Source organism: Eublepharis macularius, chromosome 13 (genome assembly GCF_028583425.1).
Source record: "Eublepharis macularius isolate TG4126 chromosome 13, MPM_Emac_v1.0, whole genome shotgun sequence".
Classification (NCBI taxonomy): Eukaryota; Metazoa; Chordata; class Lepidosauria; order Squamata; family Eublepharidae; genus Eublepharis; species Eublepharis macularius.
In genome coordinates, this window is record NC_072802.1 from 19,910,058 (window position 1) to 19,937,674 (window position 27,617).

The 27,617-nt window shown below is 44.5% G+C and overlaps 1 protein-coding gene across 1 annotated transcript in view; it reads right to left on the reverse strand.

Moving 5' to 3' along the window:
* Positions 1–382: 382 nt before the first annotated feature.
* Positions 383–27,617, reverse strand: part of HDX (highly divergent homeobox) — a 54,279-nt gene continuing 27,044 nt past the window's right edge. Inside the window, exons 5-10 of the mRNA XM_054996696.1 lie at positions 27,344–27,490; positions 21,300–21,507; positions 18,392–18,471; positions 11,982–12,065; positions 5,918–6,040; positions 383–4,331 (exon numbers count right to left, since the gene is read on the reverse strand). Coding sequence (XP_054852671.1) covers positions 4,206–4,331; positions 5,918–6,040; positions 11,982–12,065; positions 18,392–18,471; positions 21,300–21,507; positions 27,344–27,490 — 768 coding nt within the window. The 3' untranslated portion in view covers positions 383–4,205. The remainder of the gene's footprint in view (positions 4,332–5,917; positions 6,041–11,981; positions 12,066–18,391; positions 18,472–21,299; positions 21,508–27,343; positions 27,491–27,617) is intronic.

Genomic DNA, 27,617 nt, shown 5'->3' on the forward strand with positions numbered 1-27,617 from the left:
TGGGTGTTCCCTGCAGACACAAAGCTGAAGGAAAACCAAAACTGGCTGTTTACTATATAGAAGAAGAATGTTGGTACCAAGAAACACATCTGCCGTTGCCACTGTGCCCTTAGGCACCAAGTTGGTGATCGCTAGTCCAAAGCGTGGTGTCAGGTCATTTACAAACATGGTACCTTGGCTTTTTACTGCTGACGATGCTCCACGTCCGCCCTGCCTATAGAGTCCCCTAGCAGGAGCAATTCAAAAACAAAGCCATTCATCTTCAGCCAGCTCTTGCTACCATCAAACCTCTTCCTACACTCAACTCCAAGCTTGCCTGGCAACAGACTCTCTCCACTCTGCCTCTGCCTTTTGAGACAATGTGGAGAATTCCTTCTGCACATCTATAGGGGGGAAAGCAATGCCAATAGGAACCCTGGTTCTCTTGACTGCTCTCCTCCAGGAACAAAGCAATATAGGCAAACCCCCATTCACTTCTATTTCACTAAAACAATGGAGTTGTGGCAGGTGTGTGTGTGGGGGGGGGTAGGGAAAGCTAACAGGGCTGTTTCTCTGCATGCACCCCCACTCAAATCTCTTTCCCCATTTTATATCAAGCCTACCCAAGAAAGTGTGCACAGCTCCTCCTGTTTGTCCTCTTTAGTAAAGTTCATTTAATGCAATTTACTTGTGCATGAGTGGAAACTAGTTTGCAGCATGTGGATTCTTCCAGGTATTTTGTTGGGGTTTTGGACTCTGTGTACGAATCCTCTAGGTATGTGGCTGCCAGGTAAAATCTTGTGTGAACTCCAAAACCTGCTCGGGTACAGGAATGAAAAGCTGGATATTGCAGTGGGGGCACGATAGGTAAAGTATCTGCTGAAGCATCCTGTATAGCTGTGAAAAGCCACTTTCGCAATTACCATCAATGAAAAGAGCCACATTTTACTTCCATTCCTAACATGAAGCTTGGGCCTCATGGAGGCTTGCAGCTTACCCATTCCCCTAGTGATGGTGATTTCAGGGTGGGAACCACCTGCCAAGCACAAACACCACCAAGCAAGAGCCTTGCCGACCTTCTTGAAACATAGGGCAGGTGCTACAATGGGGAATATCGCTCCTGAGCTATTCAGCGATCGCTGATGTATGGCATGGGTGGGTGCATTTGGTTGCATAAATATGCATGGAGTATGCTGAAATCTGCAACAGGTTATTCTCCTGGGTGTGTGGGATTGCTGTGAAAGCCTTGCAATTTCCTTGGCTAGGGAGGGTAGTGGGTATGGCTCAGCTGTGGCTGACACTTCTCCACCCACTTGCTGCTCAGGCCAGTAGTAAGCTGAAAACGCAGTAAGGCTTTTCCATCTCTGCAGGATTCTACAAGGAGGGCTGGGATACCAACCAGATCTCTGATGGGGCTAGTGTGTGTGAGGAAAAAGAGGGAGCCACGAGGAAATTAAACAAGCAATGATTCATTGATCACCTAGCTGGCTTCATAAGCTAACCACAGATAAACTAAACCATGGCTCTGCATTATGTCTGAACTGATCCATAGTGGGTGCATTTCTTCTTCCCCCACCTAGTTTCTTACACTGTCCAAAAATACTTTTAACCCCTCTTTTCCACTGGCACAATCCAGTATCTTGGCCTGTCTTCCTCCCGCCCAACTCCCTAATCTTTCCTGCCACTACGGAAAGTATTTAACCCTGCTCCTATTTCAGGCACCTTCTCCAGGTCTATTGGGTACCCTTCCCTCCAGGGGCTGTCTGAATGCACTATAGGAGTATAGCAAAAGCACACATCATGGCAGTGGGCACAGAATCAGAGGTTCTGATGAGTGCTTCTTTTTTTCAAAGCAAGTTTCCAGTTCTTGAGGCTGTAAAGATATGCTGGAAAATGACTGGGCAATGCCTGAATGCTCATAAGCCAGAGGGATTTCTAGAGGATTGAAAGCCTTGGTAGCTTTTTAACCCTCCCCCCTACCGCTGAGTTTTGCAAACGGCAATAATACCGAACAGTTTAAAAAATGCAGGTTTATGTTAAAAATTTTATCATTTTCACACAGGAGTAATTGCTTCCTGACCTGGGGTAAGATGTTTAGTTGCAGCACCTTCTTCCCTCTTGACTACAACAACGATCTTTCTAGGTTGGTAGACATTCACATTTCTGTCTTGGCCAAGATCTGTAAGTGTGCGCTGCCCACTACAGGAAAATGCATTTTGCATTTCGGAAAAATCCCCCCCCTTTCTCCAGACTTGAGAGATCTCACCAACCCTTTGCTCAGCCTCGGTGCAACAGGGACTAGCCCCACAGCAACTGGAGTGGAGGTTTCCCCTACGGAGCTCAACAGAGTAACACAGTCAAGACTGACCCTTCCCCCAAGGCAGAAAAACAAGACCAGATGTGAACAATTTGGACTGGCCATATAGCTGGCTAAAGATGTTTCAAACTAGGAAAGGTAGTTAGTAAGAGAATGGACAATAAAAACAGGGGAGGGAGGAGGAGAAATAAGGAGGGGAGTTAATGGGCAGAAGATGGAGGGCACCAGCAAGTTTGAGCAACTGTCTGCAAGGTTGTTGTAGGAGTAGGATGACTGATCTCGCGCAGCAGTTTCAGTTACTGGGATTCATGATTCTGAAAGAAGAGGAGAAGCGGTGGCTTTTTACAGTCTGTGCCACTGTGTCAAAGCAACTGTTGACGGCTGTCATTTCTTTCCTACTTTCTCGTGGCAACAGAAATTTGTCTCCAACATTTTCATTATCCAATTAAAGACAGAAGAAAAAGGAGCTGTAAATCAAAATCCTGAAAATGGCCACAGTTAACAGAATCAATCCTCTGCGCTGGTGGAAAAATAAGAGGGGGAAAAAAAGAGACAAATTGGACGAGCAAGTATCGTTATTTTGAACAGCTGATGCGCATCAAGATTTCAGCCTATTCAGACGCAGGAATGACTCGAACACATTCATCCAGGAGCTCAGTTTGACGCTGACTTACAGCTGCCTAATGAGTGAAGGAAGCGACTTCTGAGAAAGGACCTCATAAAAGCATTTGCCATTTGGAGACAATACACCAAGGGGAATTCATGAGTCAGGGTGTGGTTTTTTTGGACAATGGTGAAAGTTTAAGAAAAAAATCCTAGTTCATGTAAGAACTAGTACCTGATGTGCTTCTCTTGGGAATTTCATAGCCCACCTGCTCTCAAGTTAATTGTGTGTCTGGAAGAGAAAGACATTCAAGCTTGAATACCCCGCCCCCCAGCTCCTCTGACTCCCAGTTCTTGTTGCCAAGGGGTTGGATTGGGGTGAGGGGGACTCTACTTCGAATTACAAAACCAGGTCTCTGAACAGGCGTCACTTGAAGCTTGCTCATAAACCAGTTTTTCTTGAAGATAAGCCATAGAAGTCAACATACCTTCAGGAACTGCGCACTGTAGTATTGTGGCCATTACCCCAGAGTTATTGCCAAGCTTTGTTGAGTACCCTTACTTCTGTAAAAATGCTACTTCTCCCAACAAATTAAGCATATATGAGGCGCCTGTTTTCACCCAGAGCTTCTGTCTGCTGTTATACAGAAAACCATTTATTAGTCTGATCAAATGGATAGATTTAGTTTTCCAATAATGTTCCATATATTGGGGAAAGGGGAAAGAAGAGGAGATACAACTGTTACTCATCATATACCACTAAAGCACTTCTTTTGCTTGATCCCTGGTTTGCACCATCATTTTTGTGAAGGCTCAGTTTTTGCCCTCTGACCTCTTCGAGCCCATAATTTCCAAGGATCAGTTCACCTACCTGAGAGAAGGGGGCAAGAGAGGTGTTGGGGAGGGGGGAGAAAGAGACAGAGGCAGCAAACATCACACTAAACAGGACTGATAGGCCCCACCCAATTATTAAAATAGCCGGATGCTTTTCTTCCATTCTTGATCCCCTGTTCCTTTCAGGGCTTAGTTAATAATGCAGTTAATTCTGACAATTATAAAGGTACCATCATTGAGGCACAGCTGTTAGAAGCTTAATGTCTTTTTCTCAAGCAGCTTTCACATCCATCAAAAACAAAGTTCCAAAACTGTGGCTACTATCAACCAAGCCACTACACAAGGTTGCTAGTCCGCCTCCCACCCCCACCCCATCCCTGCCCTTCATATTTAAGGGTACTGGCTAAAACGTAATTAGTTCAAAACATACATGTTAAGCAAACTACGCTGTATTATTTCCTTTGATGGAACATCACAAACTGTCTGAGGCATTTTTCTCCGATGAAGAAGACAAGCTGAATGAGGTATCGTCAGGTTCTGGAGATGCTTGACTAAAATCCATCTCTTCTAACTCTGGAGGTAAATCTGCCAGAAGTGCCTGCATTGGATATAAAATATAAACATAAAGAACTTGTGGTAGCATTGGGTCAAAAGAAAGACTACCCACCCCTGTTCCAGTCCGGATCTAGCTGCAGAGCTCTGGCTGGAAAAAAACAGCCTCCCTGTCGAACAGTCAGCCAGGCCATTCAAGGCTGCTGAGAGGACTGCAAAGAGCGCTCTGGATTCTGCCACCTTCCAGAAGAGCCAGGAATGTAAGGATCATTCAAACAGCCAGCCAAGTAGTATTGTTAGTAACAATACATTCTTCAATGTAAGAGTTCTCAAAGCAACTTATTAAAGTTGAGAAGCAACTAGTTAAATAAAACTGTATTGTACTTCATGGATATCCGGCCTTTCTTCCCCAACGGGGACTCAAAGTGGCTTACACAGCTCTCCTCCATTTCATTCTCACAACACTCCTGTGAAGCGGGTTAGAGCGAGTGTGTGTGACTGGCCCAGTCACCCAGCAAGCTTCTGTAGTAATGTGGGATTCGAAGTTAAGAGTCTCCTAGATCCTAGTCTGACCCTCTAACCAATAAACCACATTGACTCTTAAGGAAAGGAAAAGGGGAAAACAGAAAAGAGGAGAGCCATCATGCCTCCTCTGAGAGGCCCAAGCATCTCACATCACCGTAGTCCCGAAGTTCTTCTGTACAATGTATTGTCGATGGCTTTCACGGCCGGAGAACGATGGTTGTTGTGGGTTTTCCGGGCTGTATTGCCGTGGTCTTGGCATTGTAGTTCCTGACGTTTCGCCAGCAGCTGTGGCTGGCATCTTCAGAGGTGTAGCACCAAAAGACAGAGATCTCTCAGTGTCACAGTGACAGGAAACGTCAGGAACTACAATGCCAAGACCACGGCAATACAGCCCGGAAAACCCACAACAACCATCGTTCTTCTGTACACTTACTTGGGAGCAACTTCTATTAAAGTAAGGGGAACTTATTTCCAAGTTAACATGAACAAGAGCAAAATACATGGGTAGCAAAGGCCCTCTGGGGCTGCAACGTTAAACCTACTGAGAATGCTCAGAGTCAGCCGGCAGTTTATCATCTACTACTATGACCTGCTCCCATTGTCAACATTTAATAGCAGGAAAGGAGAAAAAAGGAGTCTACAGAAAGAATGTGGGCAGGAGGAGGAGACCCTGAACCACTTCATGCGACAAAAGGGATGCTGCAGAAGGATTCTGACTTTTGTCTAACAAGTATGTGGAGGCCACAGTATAGCATGAATAAACACACACGTGATCTTTATGGACCTGTGACCCGTGCAAGGTTTCCCTTATTCAGCTTAATGGCAGAGTCAAGATGTTCTGTGCATGCATTTCATTTGGTGTGGAGAGTCATTTTTGCTACTGAAGCGTGTGTGTGTGTGCGGGAGTTTCACATGGGGCTTCCGTAGGCCTTTGGCTCAAAGCTCATCTATGAAGAAGGGAGAGGGGAAGGGAAGACAACACAAGTTCATCGCTGTGCCTTCTGTGCGGTTCCCCTGTGTGCCTGCACAGAAGAACACTCAATGAACAACAGTTACAGGTAGGTGCAACCTTGCTGTTTTAACTGCAAGCTCTTTGCTTGGTTTTACCTGCTGCTGTTCTTTATCATCAGTTTTGATAGCAAGTATCAAACTCCTTGTAAAAGTCTGTAGTTCAAAATACTTCTGTTTCTGATGCTCCAGTTCATTTTCCATGAACCTAACTTCTTCATTCTAAAGGGGAAGGAGTGGAGGAGGAAAAAAATATATCACACTCTAAAAACCATCTTTAGCATTTGAGAAGTTAAAATTATCTAAGCTATTCCTATAGCCTACAGTTGTGGAGAAAGCTAAGCAGAGTTTTAAACTTTAATAATATAAGGTGGTATACCAGCCAGGAAAGGTTTCATCGTGGGGGAAAAAAGACCTACGGAGCTTATTAGAAAGAACCAAACAGATTTAATGGCACTTTTAAAATCAGTATGCATTTTAAGTGCTCAGACTGACTAATGTAATCACACTCCATATTTTGGACACTCAGTATACACATACTGAAACTAGGGTTGTCAACAGCCTGAAGGAAAAATGTGCTGCCTTCTTAATAGAGACGTGATGGGACGTTATTTACCAGCTGATGTTGTTCACCTCCGAATCATGAAAAACGTCACCTGCCCATTCCCACACATGAAGCCTCTATTAAAGAGACAGGGTAGTTTTTCCATTGGAAACCCTAACCATAAAGAACTTTCCATTCAGCCAGACTCAACTGTGCATATGCTCTGTGCTTGTGTCTGCCAGGGACTGAACTGGGAACCTCACGGACAAAATGAACTTACCCAGGGTTGTGTGCATGGAAGTTCTAGAAATCCCTGCAGGCACAGACGGCAATAGGGAGTACAACACGGGCACTTACAATTGGCAAGGAGTAAGAAGCCTCCGAATTAGCTAGGCCGGCATTAATACTGGGTGTCTGGCCTTCTGTTCACAGAGCAGAAATCAAGACTCCTGGTTCTGCTACTGACTGAAGGGCCCTGATCAGAGACACAGTTCCAGTTCCTACTATATCTGCCTTGTGAGTCTGACCCATCCTTGAGCTACTTAATGTAAAATGGCTTGCATGGTTTGATGGAGGGTGCCACTCACACGGGTTTGGCCTATTGGTTCCTTTTCCAAACTTAAGATTCCATCTTGGAGCAGAAGGATTGACTGGCCTTCCTCTCAGCAACACCCCCCGCCCCCAGTTTCCTAGACCTGTGCAGGTTCCGGGTAAGAAGTGCAAATTACACAGAACAGACAAGAACTGAGGAATAAAAAAACTGTAATTATCACCGGGAAGCAGATGATACTAGAGTGACGGCCCTTAGAACTCACTCAAAAGCTGCTGAGTGTGTGACACTAGAACTTGCATCGCAAGTAGTCCTTTGCCATTCCTCTTAAAAACTTCTGAGCTGAGTTTTTATTCCCCTCTCTTGAAGTGAGTCTTCATAATGAAAGGTGTGAGGAAAAATGGCATGCGGAAAACATTTCAACAAGCATGAATGATTTCTTTACCCTCATTTACAAAGATGACTTGCAAATTAGAATTCCACAGCGTTCGCTCTGAGCAAATAGACTTTGAGGGCACAGCAAATGCGTGACATGGAGAAGTTCAACAATGGGGCCAGGAACCGACTGATTGCTGTATTCCTCCTCATTTAACGCACGAGGAGGAAAACATAAAAGCACTTCCTTGTTTTGGAAGAGAGAAACCTAATTTTGACATGTAAAATATCTCAAGAGCAAACATAATTATTACAGTTGTCTTTTTCACAGGTACGGGCTGTGTTTTTGAAGGACACTCGATCAATATCCTATAGGTCTGATGCTTGCTCATTTGTATATGAAATATCTTTTTTTTCCAATGAAAGGAGGAAGATTATCGAAAGGGCTCTTCAGAAACCTCTCCTGGAGATGCATATTAAGAGCTCTTGCCTCCTCAGTAGTTGCAGAGAGACAAGGTAGTTGGCACCTGCTTCTTAAGTAGCACCAGGGCCTTTTTTCTGGGAAAAGAAGTGGTGGAACTCAGTGGGTTGCCAGCACAGGGGGCAACTCCTGGCAGGAGGTGAAGCCCCTGGTACCACTTGCATGCGCGCAAAGTGTGTGCATGCTCCCAGGACTGCACAATGACATCACTTTGGGTCAGTTGGAACAAGGGGGGAGTTTTTTAAAGTTTAAATTGCCCTCGGTGAAAATGGTCACATGGCTGGTGGCCCCACCCCCTGATCTCCAGACAGAGGGGAGTTTAGATTGCTCTCTGCACTGCTGGAGCGGCGCGGAGGGCAATCTATACTCCCCTCTGTCTGGAGATCAGGGGGCGGGGCCACCAGCCATGTGATCATTTTCAAGAAGTGTCGGAACTCTGTTCCACTGCATTCCAGCTGGAAAAAAGCCCCCATGGTCTGTTCCAGTTGGAGAGGGCTTGACACTTGTATTTCTGAGTAAACATTTGTTTTAAACCAGCAGCAGTGTTGTACAGGCGAAAAAAGGAATGGCGAGACTGCTCTCTGCCCTGCCTCCCCCTCCTGACACAGGCCTTGGCCAGGCACATCAGAGCCACATCCTTGCACAGTATAATTTCTCGGTTCCAAATTGTGGCAACATGACAACACTTAACTGCGATGAGAGGAACAAAGAGCTGATCTCACAGCATGGATTGCAGGAACTGATTGTTAGTTTGGGTGGGGGGGGCGGCGGAACAGGATGAGAATGATTCAATACAATTGGAATTTACTGAATCTGCGGAACTTGTTCAAATGGGAGATCTAGGTGGGAAGAGGGCAAGAACACACACTGCTTTGGCTATAGGGGGTGGCACAGCTGTTACAAGGGATAAGGGACACCTTGGCTCACAGCTATTTTTAGAACTGCAAAGTTACCTTGCTGCAGTCACGTCAAAGCACCCTCTCTCCCCTTTCAGGAATTTGAATAATAAAACTAAAACAAAGGCCTACCAAGTTTTTAATTAGTAGTAAACACTTCTAGGTAATCTACTTAGCTCAGGCTACGACCCAGTCAAAGGATACATGTATATTTATGCAGAGACAATATGGCATGAAAGACCAACTAGTTTATGTCAAAATGTAATAAAAACGCATAAGGTTCTGTAGGGCATGCTGTCACAACAAGCCATCTAATTTGGTGACAACTGACATTAAGAAAAGGTCATTCTCCCCCTTCCCCTTGGATCTATATTCATTTGGCACTGCCCTTACCCCGAAGGCAGTACTTAAGAAATTACTATGAGGACCTGAATTATGTATGCAATGTGAATGATTTTAAAGACGCTACACTCATTTTAAGACATTACACTGATAGGTAAAGTTCCAGTACAATATATATCCTTTATTCTAACATCAGCCGAAATCTGCTTGAGGGCGTCTTTGTTGACAGTGAACTGCCCCCAATTTTTAAGTACACAAGTAATTTCTGTCATTTTGGCAAAAGGCAGCAGTTGTCAGATTTTTCTCCTACTGCATCACAAACAACTTTTAGGCTGCAACCCGCAAACTGCTGAAATTGGCAGACCCCTTCTATTTTCAGAGAAGCCAGCAGCCAACTCCTAAATGCTTCCTCTAGTGGCACATGCCTGTAATCTCGGGTTGCTAAGGGGAGAGTTCAGCAAGGATATGATGCCATACAGTCTCTGTTCTCCCACGCTGCCATTTCCTCCAGGACAACTGATGAATGGGCCAATCTAGATGTGATGGTGCCCTCGTGGCTGCCACAAGGACAGTTCTGCTCTTTTAAAGTGAACTAAAAATGCCACAAGGGGTCCAATCCTGATCAGGCCCGCAGCATGGTGCTCTTGTTTCTCTCCCCCTTGTGCCTTTTCAAAGGGCCAAAACAGCTGCCGGGGGGGGGGGGCGGGAAACGGATGACAAAAGGACCCCAGCCTGTTGCTCTGTAGGTCTGATCACGGTTAGGCCCTTGCAGCATTTTCAAATGACTTTAAAATGGTGGTAACACTGCCACATCCCAGGGAGGCCCGCCTGGCGTCGACCAGGGCCAGTGTCGCGCACAGGGCTGGGCACAGCAGGCAGGAGGCCCACTGGTACTGCAGGGCAGAACACAACAGGCAGGAAGTCAGTAGTCCAGGAGTCAGGTCAGGTGTCAGAGCCAATATGTCAGTCAGAGAGAGGAGCAGGCAGAAGAGTAGGCAGAAAGCAGGCCGGGGTCAAAATCCAATCCAACAGCAGGGCAGGGCACAAGGCAGGGCAAGAGCGTCCAGGCGTAGAGCTCTGGTAGCAGGGAGTGGCGAGCTGAGTTGCTTCCACGCTTGGTTTCCTCGGCGTCTTCCTTTTATGCTGTCCTAATGAGGAACAGCTGTTGCCTCTCTCTCTAACAATTCAGTTCGGTGTTGCGCCTGTAAACGGGCGCTCCTTCCCCTATCCAACAGAGCTGACTTATCTCTATGTTTCCTCCTTTCAGCTGGCCCCAGGTGCTCAGGTTTCGCTTTTGCCCTGTGGGAGTCTTTGTCTCTTACAGCCTCTGTGGAGGTTTCTGGCTGTTCCTCATCCCTGACAGTCTCTGCAGAAGCTCCAGGCTGTTCTTGCTGAATTCCTCCCGGAGCAGCAGCAGTGGTTTCTGACTGCTCTTCCTCTCCAATAGCTTCTGCAGGGGCTTCTGGCTCTAGAGAAGACCCTTCTGGCCCTTCCTGCTCATCTTCTGAGGAGGACTCTGAAGCAATAGGTAAGGTGGCCAGCCGGGGCTGGGGCTGACTCATGACAGCCAGGGCCTTTTCGGTCCTGGCCGCGGCCTGGTGGAGTGCTCTGTCTTATGAGACCAGGGCCCGGCAAGATTTGCTAGCATTTCGCCGGGCCTGTAAGGCAGAGCTATTCCACCAGGCATATGGTTGATGCCAGGCAGTTCCCCCCACCCAGTTGAGGGGCAGGGGTTAAATCATATGCCCTCCTATGCAGATGCTGTTGTCCATACTTTATACTTCATATATTTGCTCTGGGAAGAACCACTGTATGGAACGTCGAATTCAAACTATGTGCTGCCACTTTATTTATTTATATGTATATATATGAAATTTGTATACTTGCATAGTTGTAATTGTAATGATTAGATGTAGAGTTTTTAAAGTTTTTAGTGATATTTAATACGTTGAATTGTTGTTATCCGCCCTGAGCCCGCTGATGTGGGGAGGGCAGAATATAAATGTAATAAATTAAAATTAAATTAAAAATTGGCCCTTTGTCCTCTGGCGATCAGTTTTAATTCCAAAAGAACTCCAGGCCCTCTTGGTAACCCTATTGTGATCTTGCAGTAATAATCCCATAATCTCCATTTAAATCATAGGCTCAAGACATTGCGCCCTCATAGTTGGGGGGTACCCCATCACCCTAAACACTGATGTGTGACAGAACTTTACTGTGAACCACCTGAAGCTTCAGCAGACCTTCTGCATGCTGTAGCATACTGATTAGGTAGTGAATCAGCGTTCAGCTGGGTGGAATCCCACTACTACCACGCGCTCAACACGTGGCCCTGGGTGAGCCACTCCTCTCAGCCTCAGCTCTCCAGTTTCCCACTCTGAGTGGGGTACTTATCTGTCTAGAAGAGCAGTATAAAAGCACAGTTATTGTTTAAAAGTTTTCTCCATCACACTATTTAGTATTATGAGATTGCAGGTAGGAATAACTTCTTCCTTTCCTCTGTTTTCCCCGATGTGCCAGTATTATCAAGTTGCGTAAAAACAAAAAGAAAAAAACAGATTTACATTCAATACACGTATGTGTGTGTTTGATGAAAATGCCGTCTTTGCTAGTAAGCCAAGTCAGGGCTGGAGGGATGAAGATATTGTAAAATTGTGATACGTCTAAAAAAACCGTAGCAGTGGAAAGACTGCGGAAGACCGAGATGGGTATACAAAAGCCAGACTATTTGAACACTGCTGATTTTCTATAATTAAGAGAAAAGCAGTAATAAGAAAGATGCAGCTTCAAACCTAGGGAATGCACTTTTTAAAAATAGACTAGAAACCCTTTTGCATAGGAATGAGGTTTCACAGCAACACCTGCTGGTGGCCTGAACTAATCTCATCCTTTCATGAATCCTTCAATAAAGCCTACATTTTGGTTTGCAGTTGGCTAACCACCTTCTAAAAAGCCCTCAAAGCTAAGGTACTTGCTTTGTAGTCCAGAAGAGAGCTCATCTGATCCACTTCAGAATTACTTATCATATCACTTTCTTCATCGTCTATGATTTCTATTTTCTGAAAGAGAAACAAACAGGGTATTCCACTTCATAATCAAAAGTTCTAAAGCTTTCCAAGAACAAGATATAGTCTTCCTATTTTGACAACTATAAAAGTTGAGAAAATTGTTTCTTAAAATGAAAAACAGGGTTGCACTTACCTGTAACTGTTGTTCAGCGAGGGGTCCTCTATGCAGGCATACACCAGGGACTGTGCATGTACAGGCCTGCCGCACTGAGAACGGTTTTTGTATATTAAAAGCTTGCCTCCTCCCCTTGGAATGCTTGAGACGTCCTTTTCCCACCCAAATCACCAACTGGTCCAAGACAGCATCTCCTTTCCCTCAGTTTCCCCTGAGACACCGTAAGCCTATCCATGCAAACTAGTTAACAACAGAGAGCTCACACAGCAGGAAGGGAGCCTGTGCCTGCATTGAACACAGCTCGATGAACAAAAACTAGACTTGTGTACAGTCCCACACTAGGAGATTAACAAGCTACACACACAGGTGGTGAGGCGAAGCTCTTTATTGAAATACTGACTACTACGCTGCTTTCCCGAATGCTGACTCCTTTCTTGAATTAACGTCAACAGAACAGTGCCTGATGAAGACCAGGCAGCAGCTTGACAGATGTTGGTACTGCTAAAGAGGCCTGTGTTCTTGTTGAATGAGCATATAGACGGGACAAGAAACATCCACCTGTTCATAACTTAACTTCATGGCAGAACTAATCTAACAAGATAATGACTGTGCAGAAGCATGGCTGCCCTTTTGTGGGCCTGCATAACAAACAAACAGACGTGGGTCCTTATGAAAAGGGTGTTCTTTCTAGATAAAATAATAATGCTCTTTTAACATCTAAAGCATGAAATGCCTTCTCAGAAAGTAATGAAGGGTTTGGAAAAAACAGCAGTAAGATGAGTCTTGTGATAGGTGAAAAAGTGAAATGATCTCAGGGAAAAATTGAAGACTGGGCCTCAACAGTACCTTATTGTCATGGAACTTACGAAATGGAGGATCTGCCCTTAATACAGCCAATTAGTCAACCCTTCTAGGTGAGGTTATGGCTTTAAAAATGGAACGTTCACAGACAGTAATGATAAAGAGCAACTAGCCAGGGGCTCAAAGGGCTCAAGCACAAGCTTTGCCAATACCAGGGACAGTGACCATTGGGGTACTATAGAGGAACTCAGAGGGTACATATGGAACAGCCCTTTTCAAAAACAGTTTGGCTGCTTGGTGGGAGAAGAAAGCCCCCCCCCCCCCAATCATGTGAGGTTGAGATAGTGGCCAGATGGAGCTTTATGGAAGCTGATGCTAAACCAGAAGACTTCAAGAGAAGCAAGTAATCTAAAACCATAGATAGAGAGCACGATGTCGGAGAGACCCCCTGCCTAACTGCCCAAGTATGGAAATGGTTCCACTTAAGTTCAAAAGAAGATAGACGGCTTCCTGGCTTGCACTAAAACCACCTGCACAGCCTGAGAGACAACTAGCCTCGGGGATTTAACCTCCACGCCATTAAGAGGGAGTCTGGATACCCGATAGTGGACTACGTCTTCTCGGTGAGAAGATCTCAAGCACTGGGGAAGTGGCTGTACCTGCCTCGAGCAAGCTGCACGTTTGGCAGGGTCAAAATGGTGCCACAAGAATACAGCTTGTTTTCTGATTCTGTACCTTGCAGAGTACCTAGAGTCCGAGGGGGAAAAGGTGCGATGGCATCGAACAGCGCCCTCGTTCATGGAATTTAGAAGGCGCCTCCTACAAAGGGAGTGCCATTCCTGACACAGATCCAGAGGAGTTCGCCGTGTTAGTCTGTAGTTGCAAAATAGTAAAGAGCCCAGTAGCACCTTTAAGACTAACCAACTTTATGGTAGCATAAGCTTTCGAGAGCTACAGCTCTCTTCGTCTGAGTCCTGACATGGCACAGGACACAGGGGCCTTGGTACTGTGTTTGGCAGCAAACAAATCTATATCTGGGAAACCGCACAGTTGGAACGCAGGGACTACGGGATCCTCTCAAAAAGACCACTTGTGGTTGGAAACCTGGAGTCTGCTTAAAATGTCTGCTCTAGTGTTCACAGACCCAGCAACGTAGACAGCCTGTAAAAATACATGAAGCCCATTCCCATATAGCTGTGCACAAAGCATCAGTGATGTAGTGCCTGATGTGGGGCATTGCTGTAGCACTGTAGGTTTGAACCTGCCCCACTCCGTTCCATAGCAATGCTGCAAAGGATTTAAGAGCATATGGAACTGCTCTCAATTCAAGTACATTAAAATGCAATTTCCTTTCCTTTGGTTGAGACAACCAAACTTCATGTGCCTAGAGGTCTTGGCAGCAAGCTCCCCAATGCTTCAGTGAAGCATCCATAGCGACATTAACCTCAGGTTGTAATGCCCCAGATAATACTCTCTACAGAATGTTAGAGTCATCCACCCTCCATTTAAGAAATCTAATCACCCTGTGTGGTACTATAAACCTACAGATCTGAGAATGGATGGAAGGTTTAAGCACTCTCAAGAAGGGGCATGTTCTTAGCTATGCTAAAGGAACAACTGCCGTAGTCAATAACGTGAGGCTCAAAAGCTGCTGAAGGCACCAAGCCATCTGAAAACAACTCACGGAAATCAGCTTAATTGACATCTTAAGGGTCTGTGCCCGATAAGAGAGAAGCAGCTCTCTAGCTTGCACAGAATCTAAAACAGCCCCAAGAAACTGAATTTTCTTGGAGGGAAGGAGCTTGGACTTCTTACAGTTAATAACAAGCCCCAGCCTCTGACTAGTAGCTAAGATCAAACCCATTTGTTTATAAAGATCATCTCACAATGATGCTGTAACCAGCCAGTTGTCTAATTAGAGATGGATAACGCAACCCTAGACTCAGACAAGCTACTACCTCTGCCATGCATTTTGTAAATACTCGGGAGGCAGTAGCCAATCCAAACAGAAACCCGATATACTGTTAAACCTGGCCCTGAAAACCAAAATGAAGGAACCTCCAATGGTCTGGGTGTACAGCTGTATGAAAATATGCATCCTGCAAGTCCAGTACCACAAACCATGCATTTATTTCAAAGTAACTGGAGAACTGAGACTAAAGTGAGCATAGGGAACTTGGTAATTTCCAGAAATTTGTTAACACTTCTCAGATCTAAAAAAGGCCTATTGCCACCCCCATTTTTTTGGAACCAGAAAAACACTGCAATAAAAACCATAAGGAGAAGCAGATGTGTCAATTGGCTGAATAGTGCCCTTGTTTAACAAAACTGTTAACTGTTTCCCTAATTCAGGAAGAGGCTTATTGAGACGACTGGCATATAGGGAGAGACTTAAATTTCAGCTTACAACCTTCAGAAATGACTGATAGGACCCACAAGTCAGAAGCAATTTCATACCAGTTGTGCTTAAGAGTAAATAACTGGTCTCAAAAACTGACCTGTCCCTCAGTGTCCTGGGTGACTAGTCAGAAGGAAGACTTCTCAGAGTCACGCTGCTCTCGCACAGCATGTGAGTGATGCCTTTGTTTATTTTATAAAGCCCTATGCAGACTGGGACCGGCATATCTGCGGGACCACCTCTCCCCATATGAACCCCAGAGGACTCTCCGTTCTAGTGAGAAACATCTGTTAAAGATCCCTAGCACCAGGGAGGCCCGCCTGGCATCAACCAGGGCCAGGGCCTTTTCGGTCCTGGCCCCAGCCTGGTGGAACACTCTGTCTGAAGAGACTAAGGCCTGGCAAGATTTGTTATCCTTTCGCCAGGCCTGCAAGACGGAGCTGTTCCACCAGGCGTATGGGCAGTGCTAGGCGGAGCCCCCCTGGCCGGTTGATGAGGGATTGGGCCCTCCCCACCACCAATACCCCCATTTTTTAGAAAAAACTCTTGAATGCAGAGATGCTCTGAAGTTGTTTTAAATTTGATCAGTGGAATTCCGTGCCGCTATGTTGATATATATATAATTGTATTTTAACTGTATAAATTGGATGTTTTTAGAATTGTTAATTATAACAACCATTTTATATATTTTAACCTTTATGTATTTTGTAATCCGCCCTGAGCCTGCTGGAAATGTGGGGAGGGTGGAATAGAAATCGAAAATAAATAAATAAATAATGTTTTTGCGCCCCCTCACTTCCAGGAGCAGGCCTGAGGCAGTGGCTTCTGATATGGGATTGATGCAATGAGGAATATCTGTGACCCCTCAGCTATGGGGGCTGGCTCTGGTGGCGAGGGAAACACCGTTGCTTGCAACAAGGCTGCTGCACTGGATGCGTAACTCGGTCACCCTTATTCTGCTTCATCCGGTTCAATGTCTCATCAGAATTAGCGGAAAACAGGGAAGACCCTTCAAATCGCACGCCCTCGATTTTGTTCTTTGACTCACTGTCGAGGGCCACGGAATGTAACCGTGCATGCCTCTGAAGAATGATGGCGGAAGCCCTAGCAGAGGAGTCGGCAGCCTGCTTGCTTGCACTGACTAGCTGCTTAGAGAAATGTGCAGCCTAAGTTTGGATAACTTTAACCAGAGAACTTTGGTCCTCAGGAAGCTTCTCCAAATGGAGGGACAAATTTCTCCCACAAAAATAACTGATATCCTCTCATAATTTCTTCAAAATTAGCAATTTTCAGATTCAAGGCTGAGGAGGAGTACAGCTTATCTGCTACTGCAGCCAACTTTCTGCCTTTTTTATCAGCACGTGATCCCTACCTGTGCCTTGACTACATCACCTCAGTGACGAGTGATGATGGAGGAAAGTGAGTAAAGAGAAAAGAGCATCCTTTCTTGCTTTACCCCATACACATGCTCGGCCTTCCTGGATGTGGCAGGAATTGATGCTGTTTTTTCTCTTCACAACGTCCAAGAGCCCTTCCTGCCTGGGAAAAAGCAATAGCCTCTGGACAGCTGGTACAAAGCCTACTTAAAATGTCATCTTTCAGCTTCGGATCTGTGGTGAGAACCTTTTTGTCAAGGGATTGAACCATTCTCATCATCTGCTCAGCATAAAAGCGCAAATCCTCATTAGGAGAAACTGATACAGGGTCTCCAACAGTATCATTCAGCGAGTTCTCAGGAGGCAGCTCTGACAGTGGTTTGGATCCAAGGACCTCCTCAACATCATTGGAATCAGAGGAGACCTGTGTGCTGAAAAGGCCAGCATCCCCAAAGTCAAAAGCACATGACATTGCTTACCTGATGAAGTTGGAATAGAGGCCATAGTTGGAGCCAAGGAAAAGCGCTTCTCCCATTCTGAAGAATATGCAGGAGGCAAACAGAATGGAAAAGGCTGCCAAATTATAGGGAGTTACGGCACAGACCACTGGGGGGACCCTCTCGGATCAAACATCAACACAGGACAAGGCTGAACCAGATTTGGGGGCAAAGGGTCTCGCTCATCCTCTGAAAGAGATGCATCTGGGGAACGTGAACGGCGATAGAGTCTCAGGAGGGACAACTGTCACCTCCTCCCTTTTCAGGGTCATCAGCTGCTAGTTCCGTTACTCACAAGATCGAGCAATGCCTCCTCTTGTGCTTGGTTTCTGGCTTGGCTTTCTTGGCCTATGGTTCTGAGGCGCTGCCCCAGGTGCTGGTGGCGAGGAGCAAGATCGTGGGATGGATTTGATCTCGGGATGGATGGAACCGGCAAGATCAACATTGGTCTCAAAGGGCACTCCACCATGGCAGAAAACTTGGCTGCTGTTTTTTAGGGGGGAGGATGATAGGGCCTTTTTTTCCCCCCCAAAAAGAGGCTTTCCGCCTGAATGCCCTGTCAGTATGGGCTTTTGGTGTAAACTGCTGACAGTGTCTACACAACATTATGGCCCTCACTCAAGCAGAATAGACATCTGTGACATTTTTATTCTGCTGTTTGAACAAGGCCTTTTGAGATCTATTTTACCTCTGAGTAGACTCCAAATACACCAAAGGTAAAGGTAACAATTCTCCTTTGAATTTTACCTCAGGATAGTAAAACAAGATAAACTAGAAGCACAACCTTCTCCTGCAGCTGTGGAGAAAAAAAACCGAGGGAAAGAAGGCACTCTTCTCTTGGACCATACAAAGCTTTAAGTAGGGAAAGGACATCTCATGCATTCCAGGAGAGGAGGCACCTCCCACATAAGCTTTTAGAAAAAATCATGTCTGTGCAGCAGGCCTCCGCATGCGCAGTCCTCAATGTGGGACTGCACAGAGATTCTCAGGTTGCCGTAAGGTTTGGGCATTTTCATGGCACAGCCTTGAGTATATGTTATCAGAATGACCATGGGTACACCTTCAGGCACCAGGCTGCCACACAAAGTGGATGCAATCAAAATTATTAATTTGTAGGAAAGATAACCCACCACATTATCGGTAGATACAGTAGTCTGGTCCTCCTCTTTGTGACCTATGTCTTCACTCTGAAGAACTTCACTGTGTTCTTCTACAGAAATAAAGAAAGGAAATGGCTCTAAATAAGCAGTTGAATTGCAGAACCGCTAGCAAAATCCACATCATCATACAGAAGCAGAAATTCTGATTCCATTTCATACACAAACTCACTCTACAAAATACAGACAACCATGTTCAGTTATACCAAGTCAATCTCTTCTGTTCATACAACCCCTGATTTGTTTATAAAACTGAAGGAGTTTATTATAGGCAGTCTAAAAGTTCTGGACTCTCAGGACAAGTGATTTAGTATAGTCTGTAAGACTGCTAAAGCTCATGGGAGCAGGCTGAAGGAGAAAAGGAGTCCGTGCCATTCTCAGATTTTTCACAGCTACTTTGCGCTCACGATGCTTTCATACTGACCAACAGCCCCCCACCCCCAAGCCCAGTGTGCATAGTAATAAGTGTCAGCAGTAGGTGACATGACAGGCCACGCTGTGGATAGTTCTACTGCTTGATGCCACCAATGCTAGACTACAAATTCAGAGCACACTACAATGACACCCCATATGCAAGTTCCAGCAACCTCAGCGGCTCCACAATCCCAGAAGAAATGATGCAACAGGGCAGCACCAGTTGCTTGCACCCTGATGATAAAGGAAGCAACCCAGTGGATTATCCAGTCATCATCAAAAAGAAAGGAATTTTAGAAGGATTTTACCTAGATTATGCAGTATCTTCTAACCATATCTGCCGTCCTTAAAAAAAGCCAAAAACCCTACTGCTTATTATTCTTCGTACTTGCTATATTATATGAAATGCCAAAGACCCGCTGCATGCTTAGGCTAGACAAGGCTATCACGTGGAATCCTGGTCCCATCTCCTCCACAACCTTCACTGCTGTGTATGTGGCACTTTGTTCAAGGTTCTTATTATTACAGCCAGAAGGTTTCTAACCATCTGTGACCCAATTCTGTGAAGTTTGAAAATATCACGTTAGCACAGGAATTTATTTTCATTTTTAAAATGATTCTAAAAGAGTATAGTACTCCATCAAAAAAACCCCTTAGCTGTCATCAAGTTCCTCGAGTCTCAGGAAAAGCAGATGACTGAACCATGACTACAAAGTCACATTTTCATCCCACCCTACAAGAAGTTCAGGGTGGCGAACATCGTCCCCTCCCCTAATTTTATCCTAACCACCGCCTTGGTGAAGTAGGCTAAGCAGAGAGGGAGTGACTGGCCTAAGATCACCCAGTGAGGTTTGAACCCAAACCTCCCCAATCCTAGTCCAACACCCTAACCATTACATCTCGCTGGCTCTTCGTTTCACACCCCAGAAGTGTGTCCCCCTCACCATCCACACCGGACTAGTTTTGGGGGCTTACAGTAGCAGGACAGGGGAGAATTACATACATGAACCATCACCAAGCCACCTTTTGTTCTCTGTCCCTAAGAAAACCTTCTCTTTATCTCAGGGGTGTGCGCATTGATTCTAATCATCTTTTCACTGCCTTTCGCCAATGGTTCCATCAGACGCACTGGAGTGCCAGAGCCAATTAACACGAAGACATCGTTGCACTCGGAGCTGCAGAATGTTTCCGCTCGGCTTTTTGACTCTCCTACCAGTGTTCTTTCTCCCCCAGGCCAATGAAGATTTGCAGACTTGGTTTTCAATCATTTCTTCCCAGTTCTTTGTTATCTTATTCTCTTTATACTCTGAAGTTTTGACAAAGCCATCACAAGTTCGTGCCCAAAAACTCAAACACTTTCTCTCCCCAGACAGTCATACAAAACGGTGAGATCGAGTCTGGCATATACATCTGCAGACGTGCCTCAGAAACATGCTATTTTTGGAAGTTCAGAAGTCATGGTCTTTGTTGGTTTTAGTTAGAAGCACCAGCCACAACTAGCAGGACTTATGAAGACTACAGAACGTGTGAATGCATGTCTAATGCTATCTCAAGCAGTTGTGTCCTCTTCTGTTTTATAAAGCTGCAGCGTGTCACTATAGCCCATCTTCGCTACCTCTATTTTGCCAAGAGGGGCTTACTTTCTGTCTGGCGCTAGGGTGCCTTCTTAGAGTGCCCTTGTTGAGCCCCACAACTCATGATAACTTCATGCCTTTCCCTCATCATTAAAGTAGGCAGGAAATAAAACTCAACAGACTGCCAAAGGAGTAGGGCTGCCTGGCTGCTGCCCTTTGGTTGCTCAGTTTAGCAATAGAAGATGCACAACCACATGGAAACTGGTCAACCGTAGATATGACCCTGACCACAGTTGGCAACTCCAAATGGAGCAGGGACATGATATGGCACAATTATCCTAGATACCTTCCAACTAGAGAGGCAGCAGGAGAAACGGCTGTGAGGCTAATGCTTTGAATCTTCTCCCCTCACTTCAAGGATCAAGGAAGTCTTTTGGGAGGATCAAAATAGTGGGAGCGGGGAACAGGCTCCTGGATGAAAAAAAAGTGTACAAATGGCCTGAAGCACATGTCCCAAGTCCCTGGTGCGTGAAAGCTCACCATTGCTCACAAGGAACGTGCACAGCCACCTCTCATTAAGGATTTAGCATCCTTAACCACAATCTTGCATGCTGCTTCCAAATGCTGGCATTTGCTTCCTTACTCACTCTTACACAAATATAAACTCCCAAGAAGAAACTGGCCTTTAGATCTTAAACACAGTTAAGTTTGAAGTGAGTGAATAGGAACAGCAATGCAACCTAAGACTGGAAAACTTCAGAAGAAGGAAAAGCAACTGCAAAACAGGATTGAAGAAAACTGAATGTGCAAGAAGAAAATGTATGCACAGCTGAAATTAGGCTTAACTATCGGGAAGCCATACGGACAGACTTACAACGTTGCAGTAACAATACCTTGTGAACTTCCTTCGGATAAGCAGATTGAGACTTCGTCGTTTCTGTCATTATCATCGCCCACATCCGTTGATGCATCGTCTCCTGGAATGGGTATTGATTTACTGCTGGAATCAGACTGATTGGAAAAATCAGCAGGGCCACCTCGAGGAGGAGGGACTTCAATTCCCATCAGACGATATTTCCGTCTTCGATTCCCAATCCAGGTCTTGAAATAAGAAGGGCATGGAAAATATCAGAAGTTTCAGACAGATATAAGAAAAAAATTAAGGGAAAATCTGCCTTCCCTCTATGTCTAGGAGATCAGTGGCTCAATACGTAGCAGCCAGAAAAAGACTGCTTAATGCTCTCCTGGCACTGAAGAACAGGGAGAGAGCTCCTTATATATTTCCAGTGATTCTGCTTTAACCTCTGTAACCCACTTAAAGTTACTAGATTGTGGGGTGATGTCTATTATATGCCTACTTATGGCTGGTTTGCACATGGAGCTAAATCGTAAAGTACAAAGTCCCTGAGACTGTAACCTTCCCCACAAACGAGCTAATTTTCTGTATGCAGAGAAGGTGTATTTGTTTCTTTGCAAGGGAAACAATCAATCAAGCATGCAATCCAAAACAATATACAACCCAGAACTCTGTGAACTTGCACAAATTAGCTCTTACTTGAAAGCAAGAGAGCTTAGGATTGTTGTATAAGCCGGGCTTAAGTTCTTTCAACTTGAGAAAAATTTTTACAAGTGAAATTAAGTAGGACCAACATTGTTTTTTTTTTAAAAGAAGTTTGTGAATATGTTTTTAATGGGCTATGTAGCCGAGCTCTTTTCCTATGAAAAGATGCAGTCTTAAGGTGCTGGTCGTTAACTTTAACGTCTTTCCTATATTTCTAAGAAGGGAGTACATCTAGACAAAGTTAAAGCCTGTCACTGGAGAAACGTAAGAAATTTAAAGAAGGGGCATGTGAAATTGGGTTGCATCTTTAAAACCAAAATTAAGGTGCAGAATTGCCCATTCATTTTCTTCTGCAATGGAATGTCACTAATGCCATGCAGTCTACTTTAAATATTTAACTTCAGAAGACAAAGATTATCTTTACATCAAGTGCTTTCCATTTTCCACAAACAATGAAAAGCAATTAGGCACTGCAGCATTCCCGACAGGTCAAAGTCAAATTTAAGCTGAAGCTAGAAGAGCTATTTGCTCTACTGCAAAATGTCAATTGTACCAACAAATGAAATATTCGTTCAACTGTTATGTTTGAATTAAACCCCTTCTGTTAATCTTCAAGGCACCACTGGACATCTTTAATTTTACTGCAACAAACATCTACCATTCCAGAATTATCATGAAGTTTAGGTAACTATACTTGTTAACGAGCTCTCCAAATACTATCTTTCGGCAAAAACCTCAGGTATATAGCACAGCTCAGGTTATTTTTCCTCAAAAAGAACCCTGTTGCTTATTTTCTGTCCTTGAGTCTGTCATCCATCATTCAGATCTTTCAGTTTGACGCCATACCGCGTACTGGGTTAGAAACATGACATCAGCAACTACAAATACTCTTCTGATTCACATATGCATATATAACAATCTGCAGCTGAACGTTTTTAAAGATCTTTTGACTTCATTCATACCCCAACTTTCTCCCAATGAGGACCCACAGAGGCTTACATCATTCTCCTCTGCTCCACTTTATCCTCACAACAACCCTGCGTGGTATGTTAAGCTGAGAATATGTGACTGGCCCAAGGTCACCCAGCAAATTTCCATGGCAGAGCTGGAATCAAATCTGGGTCACCCAGATTCTAGTCAGTCACTGTAGCCACTGCACCACACCAGCACAGAGTGAACGGCCTTCCACTGAAAAGTACTTGATTGGATCCATCCTGTCTTTCTGCTGGTGAAAAACCGGAGAATACCCCTCCCCTCGTTTGACCATCAAAAGAGGTTATGCTGGGGGATCATGGGACCAGCATGGACAAAGGTTGCCTGAGATGGAGGCAGGGGGTGTAAGAATAGCAATTAGGTGAGATTGAATGAAAAAGATGGCTGGATCCAACCCACTGTGTTTAAAGGTGGGTCAGAGAACACAAAAACACTCTGCGGTATCTCTGATGACTGTTTCATGGATGCAAGTCATTGTTTGATAATATAGTTAGCTGAATTCCAAACATGCAGGTGTAGGTCATCTGTCTTACAGTTGCAGAAGACAGTCTGGAAATGTGTGAGAAGAACCACGGGATAAAATATCAAAGATAAACTAATTAAGTCTTCCAGTGGTCAGGAGCTGAGACAGCAATTTGCTGCATACATCATCTTTTCCCTTCTCATCTATAATCCAATTACACAAAAGTACTTGAATGTATAGTCCTGCTTAACTCAATGGCCTAAATTGGTCAGTATCTCAGTATTTGTATTCAGTTGTGAATAACTTCTGATCTCCGAAATATCCTCTTCTCCCTTCACTCTTTTTATTGTACGCATCATCTCGCTTTTACTGTATTGTTTGTGATAGGTTATGCCTCAGACCAGCATTTCCCAGTAGGGGTTCTGGAGAACCCTGGGATTCCACTGGAAGTCTTCAGGGGGTTCAGTGGAAAGCCCTCTTCCCCTCCTCAGAGGGTTTGTTAATTTCTTCTTTGCCTCCCCAAAGGGGAGGTGAAATTGACAGCCTTAAGGGAGGCAACGATGAAATTAACAAACCCGCTGAGGCGTGATCTCAGCCAGCTCTGCCTTTTAAACCTACTTTAGTGTAAAGAGGGAAAATTGACAGAACCTTCCACTCTGTCTTTTAAAACTACGCTTCCTGGCTAACATTGCGTCTCCCTACACTTGAGTGTCCCTGTGTAAGATGTGTCCTGTAGAGAGACTCTTAGAAACAGGAATGGTACAACAGCGGCAGCTGGGAGGGGTCTCCGAGAAATTGGAATGTGGCAGTCGCAGCAGCCTATGCCAAGCTGGGGACCTTGTGCTAATTTATTGTCTACCTCATTGGTCGCGGCTAAGGTTGCCAGCCTCTGGGTGGTGGTTGGAGATCTTACAGAATTATGATCTATCTCCAGGCCATAGAGATCAGTTCCTCTGGAGAAAACGGCAGCTTCAAAAAGCAGACTCTACAGCATTGCACCTCGCTGAGGTTCCTCCCATCCCAATCCCAGTGGAGTTCCGGATCAGATTCAAGGTTCTGGTATTGACCTGTAAGGCCCTGTGCGGACTGGGACCAGCGTATCTACAGGACCGTCTCTCCCCATATATTCCCAAGAGGACACTCCGATCAGGGGACAAACAGCTGTTGGTGGTCCCTGGCCCCAAGGAGGCCCGCCTAGCCTTGACTAGAGCCAGGGCCTTTTCAGTCCTGGCTCCCACCTGGTGGAATGCTCTGTCTGCTGAAATCAGGGCCCGGCAGGACTTACTATCTTTTCGCCGGGCCTGCAAGACAGAGTTGTTCCGCCAGGCATATGGCTGAGGCTGGGCCTCCGCCAGCCTGGAAAAAAGGGGTGTATAAAATCCTCCCTGTGAAAGCTGTCCACCATCTTGTTTTCAATATGTTGTTTTAATGAACATGCATTTTTATTGTATTTTAATTGTATTTTTAATGTTGGCCCTGAGCCCGCTTGCGGGGAGGGCGGAATACAAATTTGAAAATAAAATAATAATAAAAAAAATCCCTGCCCTCTCCAGGCTTCATTCCTAAAATCTTCAGGAATTTCACAACCTGGAGCTGGCAGCCCTAAATTCGTGGCATGCTTGCATTGATCCAAGCTGGCCATCTGATAAGCATGGTACTGTCTTTGCTCAGGGAGGGGGCACATTTTAGCTGTACAGAATAATAGGGTAGGATTAGCCCTTGTCCTACTAGTAGACTGAATTTGAAATGCTGAACTGCATGGACCATGTGCTAACTTCTGGGTTTGCTAGATTTTTTGTGTGCGAGTTTCTCCCTACTGTGTACACGAACAGAGGAAGTGCTTGCAGGAGAGGGTGTTGAAAAATCTCTCTCTTGTTTAGTTTAGTGGTCCTTTTTTGTGCATTTTCTTTTTTAAAAAAAATACATACCATAAAATTGATGGATATTAGACTGATTTGGAATAAAAAAGAGAGGCAGGAAAAGAAAGGGAGAACCTTTATCAGACAGGAAAGACATTTCAAATGTCATTTGTAGTCATACATGTATTTATTCAGCAAAACAGGGTGGCATAATTCTTGGCTCTTTAAAAAAAAAAGCTGTCTAGCTTTTAATACCTTTCTTTCACAGATTTTTGACCCTTTCCACGTGGTTGATATATTTTCTCCATAGCCCAGGCAAGCCTGATCTTGTCAGATCTTGGAAGCTAAGCAGCATCAGCCTTGGTTAAGAATTTGATGGGAGACTTCCAAAGAAGACAACGGTTGCCATACAGAGCCAGGAATGGCAAACCACCTCTTTTAGTCTCTTGCTTTGAAACCCCCAACAGAAATCACTCTAAGTCGGCTACAACCCTATATCACTTCCCACCATCATCAAACTGACATATACAGTTGCTCAAGATGGGTATCCATGTTAGTCTGTTTGTAGCAGTGGAAAAGAGCAAGAGTCCAGTAGCAACTGTAAGACTAACACAGGGTATGAGCTTTCATGAGTCACAGCTCATCTCTTCAGTGAGCTCTGTGTGTGTATAGAGAGGGGGGGAGAGAGAGGGAGAGAGGGAGAGTTGCTATTTGCAAATAAATTTTCTTGACAATAATTTAGCACTGCTTAAATTGCACTCCCCAGGATCAGCATTTTCTAGCCTGTAAATGTTTTCATAGGTAAGGGCACTTCAGGATTTGAAAAATTAATTTAGGGGTTTCTCCATGCAAAAAAAGGTTGGGAAACACTGCCTTACAGTTTCCTGTTTGTGCTGTTTTCTAATTCTAAAATCCTGGTCCTATATCTTTATGTTTATTGGGTATCTTATACTGTCTGGTTGAATTGTTTTTATAATTTGTAAGCAGTCTTGAGTCCCAGTGAAAAAGGTAAGCTGTAAATAAAATGAAATAATTTTTTTAAAAATAAAAACAATATTCCAGTTGTTCATAATTCCTTTTGAAAACCTGAATCTCTTATACAATAAATGGCACAAAGACAACTTCAAAAAGTTTATTTGCACTCCTTTCTGAGAACAGTCCCCTTTGATGCAGCTGGGCAGGGAGGAGGCAGAAAGATTACAAAATACATACAGCTCTGAGCATTCATTCTTTTTTATATATTTTGAAAAACAGAGCAATCTTTCACTTCAGGAAATTATTTTTATGTTCCTTGGATTCTTTTCACCAGTACATTAAAAAAAAACACAATATGCAACAGCTATCACTGATGTATTCAAAGCCTTTCACATATAGCAGTCCTTACAAGCAGTCCTGTGAAGTAGTATTTCATACTGCAAATAGTCTGTATGTGCCACAATTGTAACTTGTTTGAGGCCACCTTGCAAGTTTATGAGCGAGGCAAAATTTGAACCAAATTTTACAGCTCATACTGTTAAGCCACTACATAGTACAAACCTGTCCTTTCTTTACATCTGTTATGTATATAAGCCACCAACAGTATTGCACCAGGTGGCTTATCTATAGCGCAGATACCAGGTCTCCTGGATTCCAAGCCTTCCCTGTCTGGCCTGAAATCTTTTAAAGCTGAAAAACCAGACAGTGAACACTGGACCTTCTTCTTCTTCTCTGCTATGCCCCTCCATTATGACAAATAACTCAGGTTCCTTCTGTTTAAAGGAGCTCTACATGTCGACCAAGTATAATAGTTATTCCTTTTCAGCCCTTGCTTTTACAAAAACCAATATAAATCTCAGCCCAACCGGCATGTCAAATATCTAGCTTGTGCTGCTGATCAATAAATGTCTCACCTGAGGGATTTCAGCTATAAATAGGCAGGAATCAGAGCAAGAGAGCACTTCCTAACTTGGCCATTCATTACGTAACACGTGCAATCTATTTCAGTCTTCCTCAAGCAATTTTTTAAAAAAGCTTTTATCTGGGCTATTTTTGCTTCAGCAACAAAAACTAAGAGTTTCTTACCCTTACTATTTCACAGTCAACATTCAACTCCGCAGCAACGGCTTCAATTTTTTCTCTGCAAACTGAACCAAGGCTGGTCATTCCCTTGTCCCAATATTTCTTGAGGGTAGCTAAATCCCGGTCACTGAATTGTGTACGGTCCTGTAGCTGCAAAACAAGCACAGAGGTTTTAAAACCAGACAAGCGACAATAAGGACTGACGATGAAAATGAAGGTGCTCTTTATGCGGTTGGAAAGTAAAACAAGACAAATGCATTCGAGCCAACACAGTCAA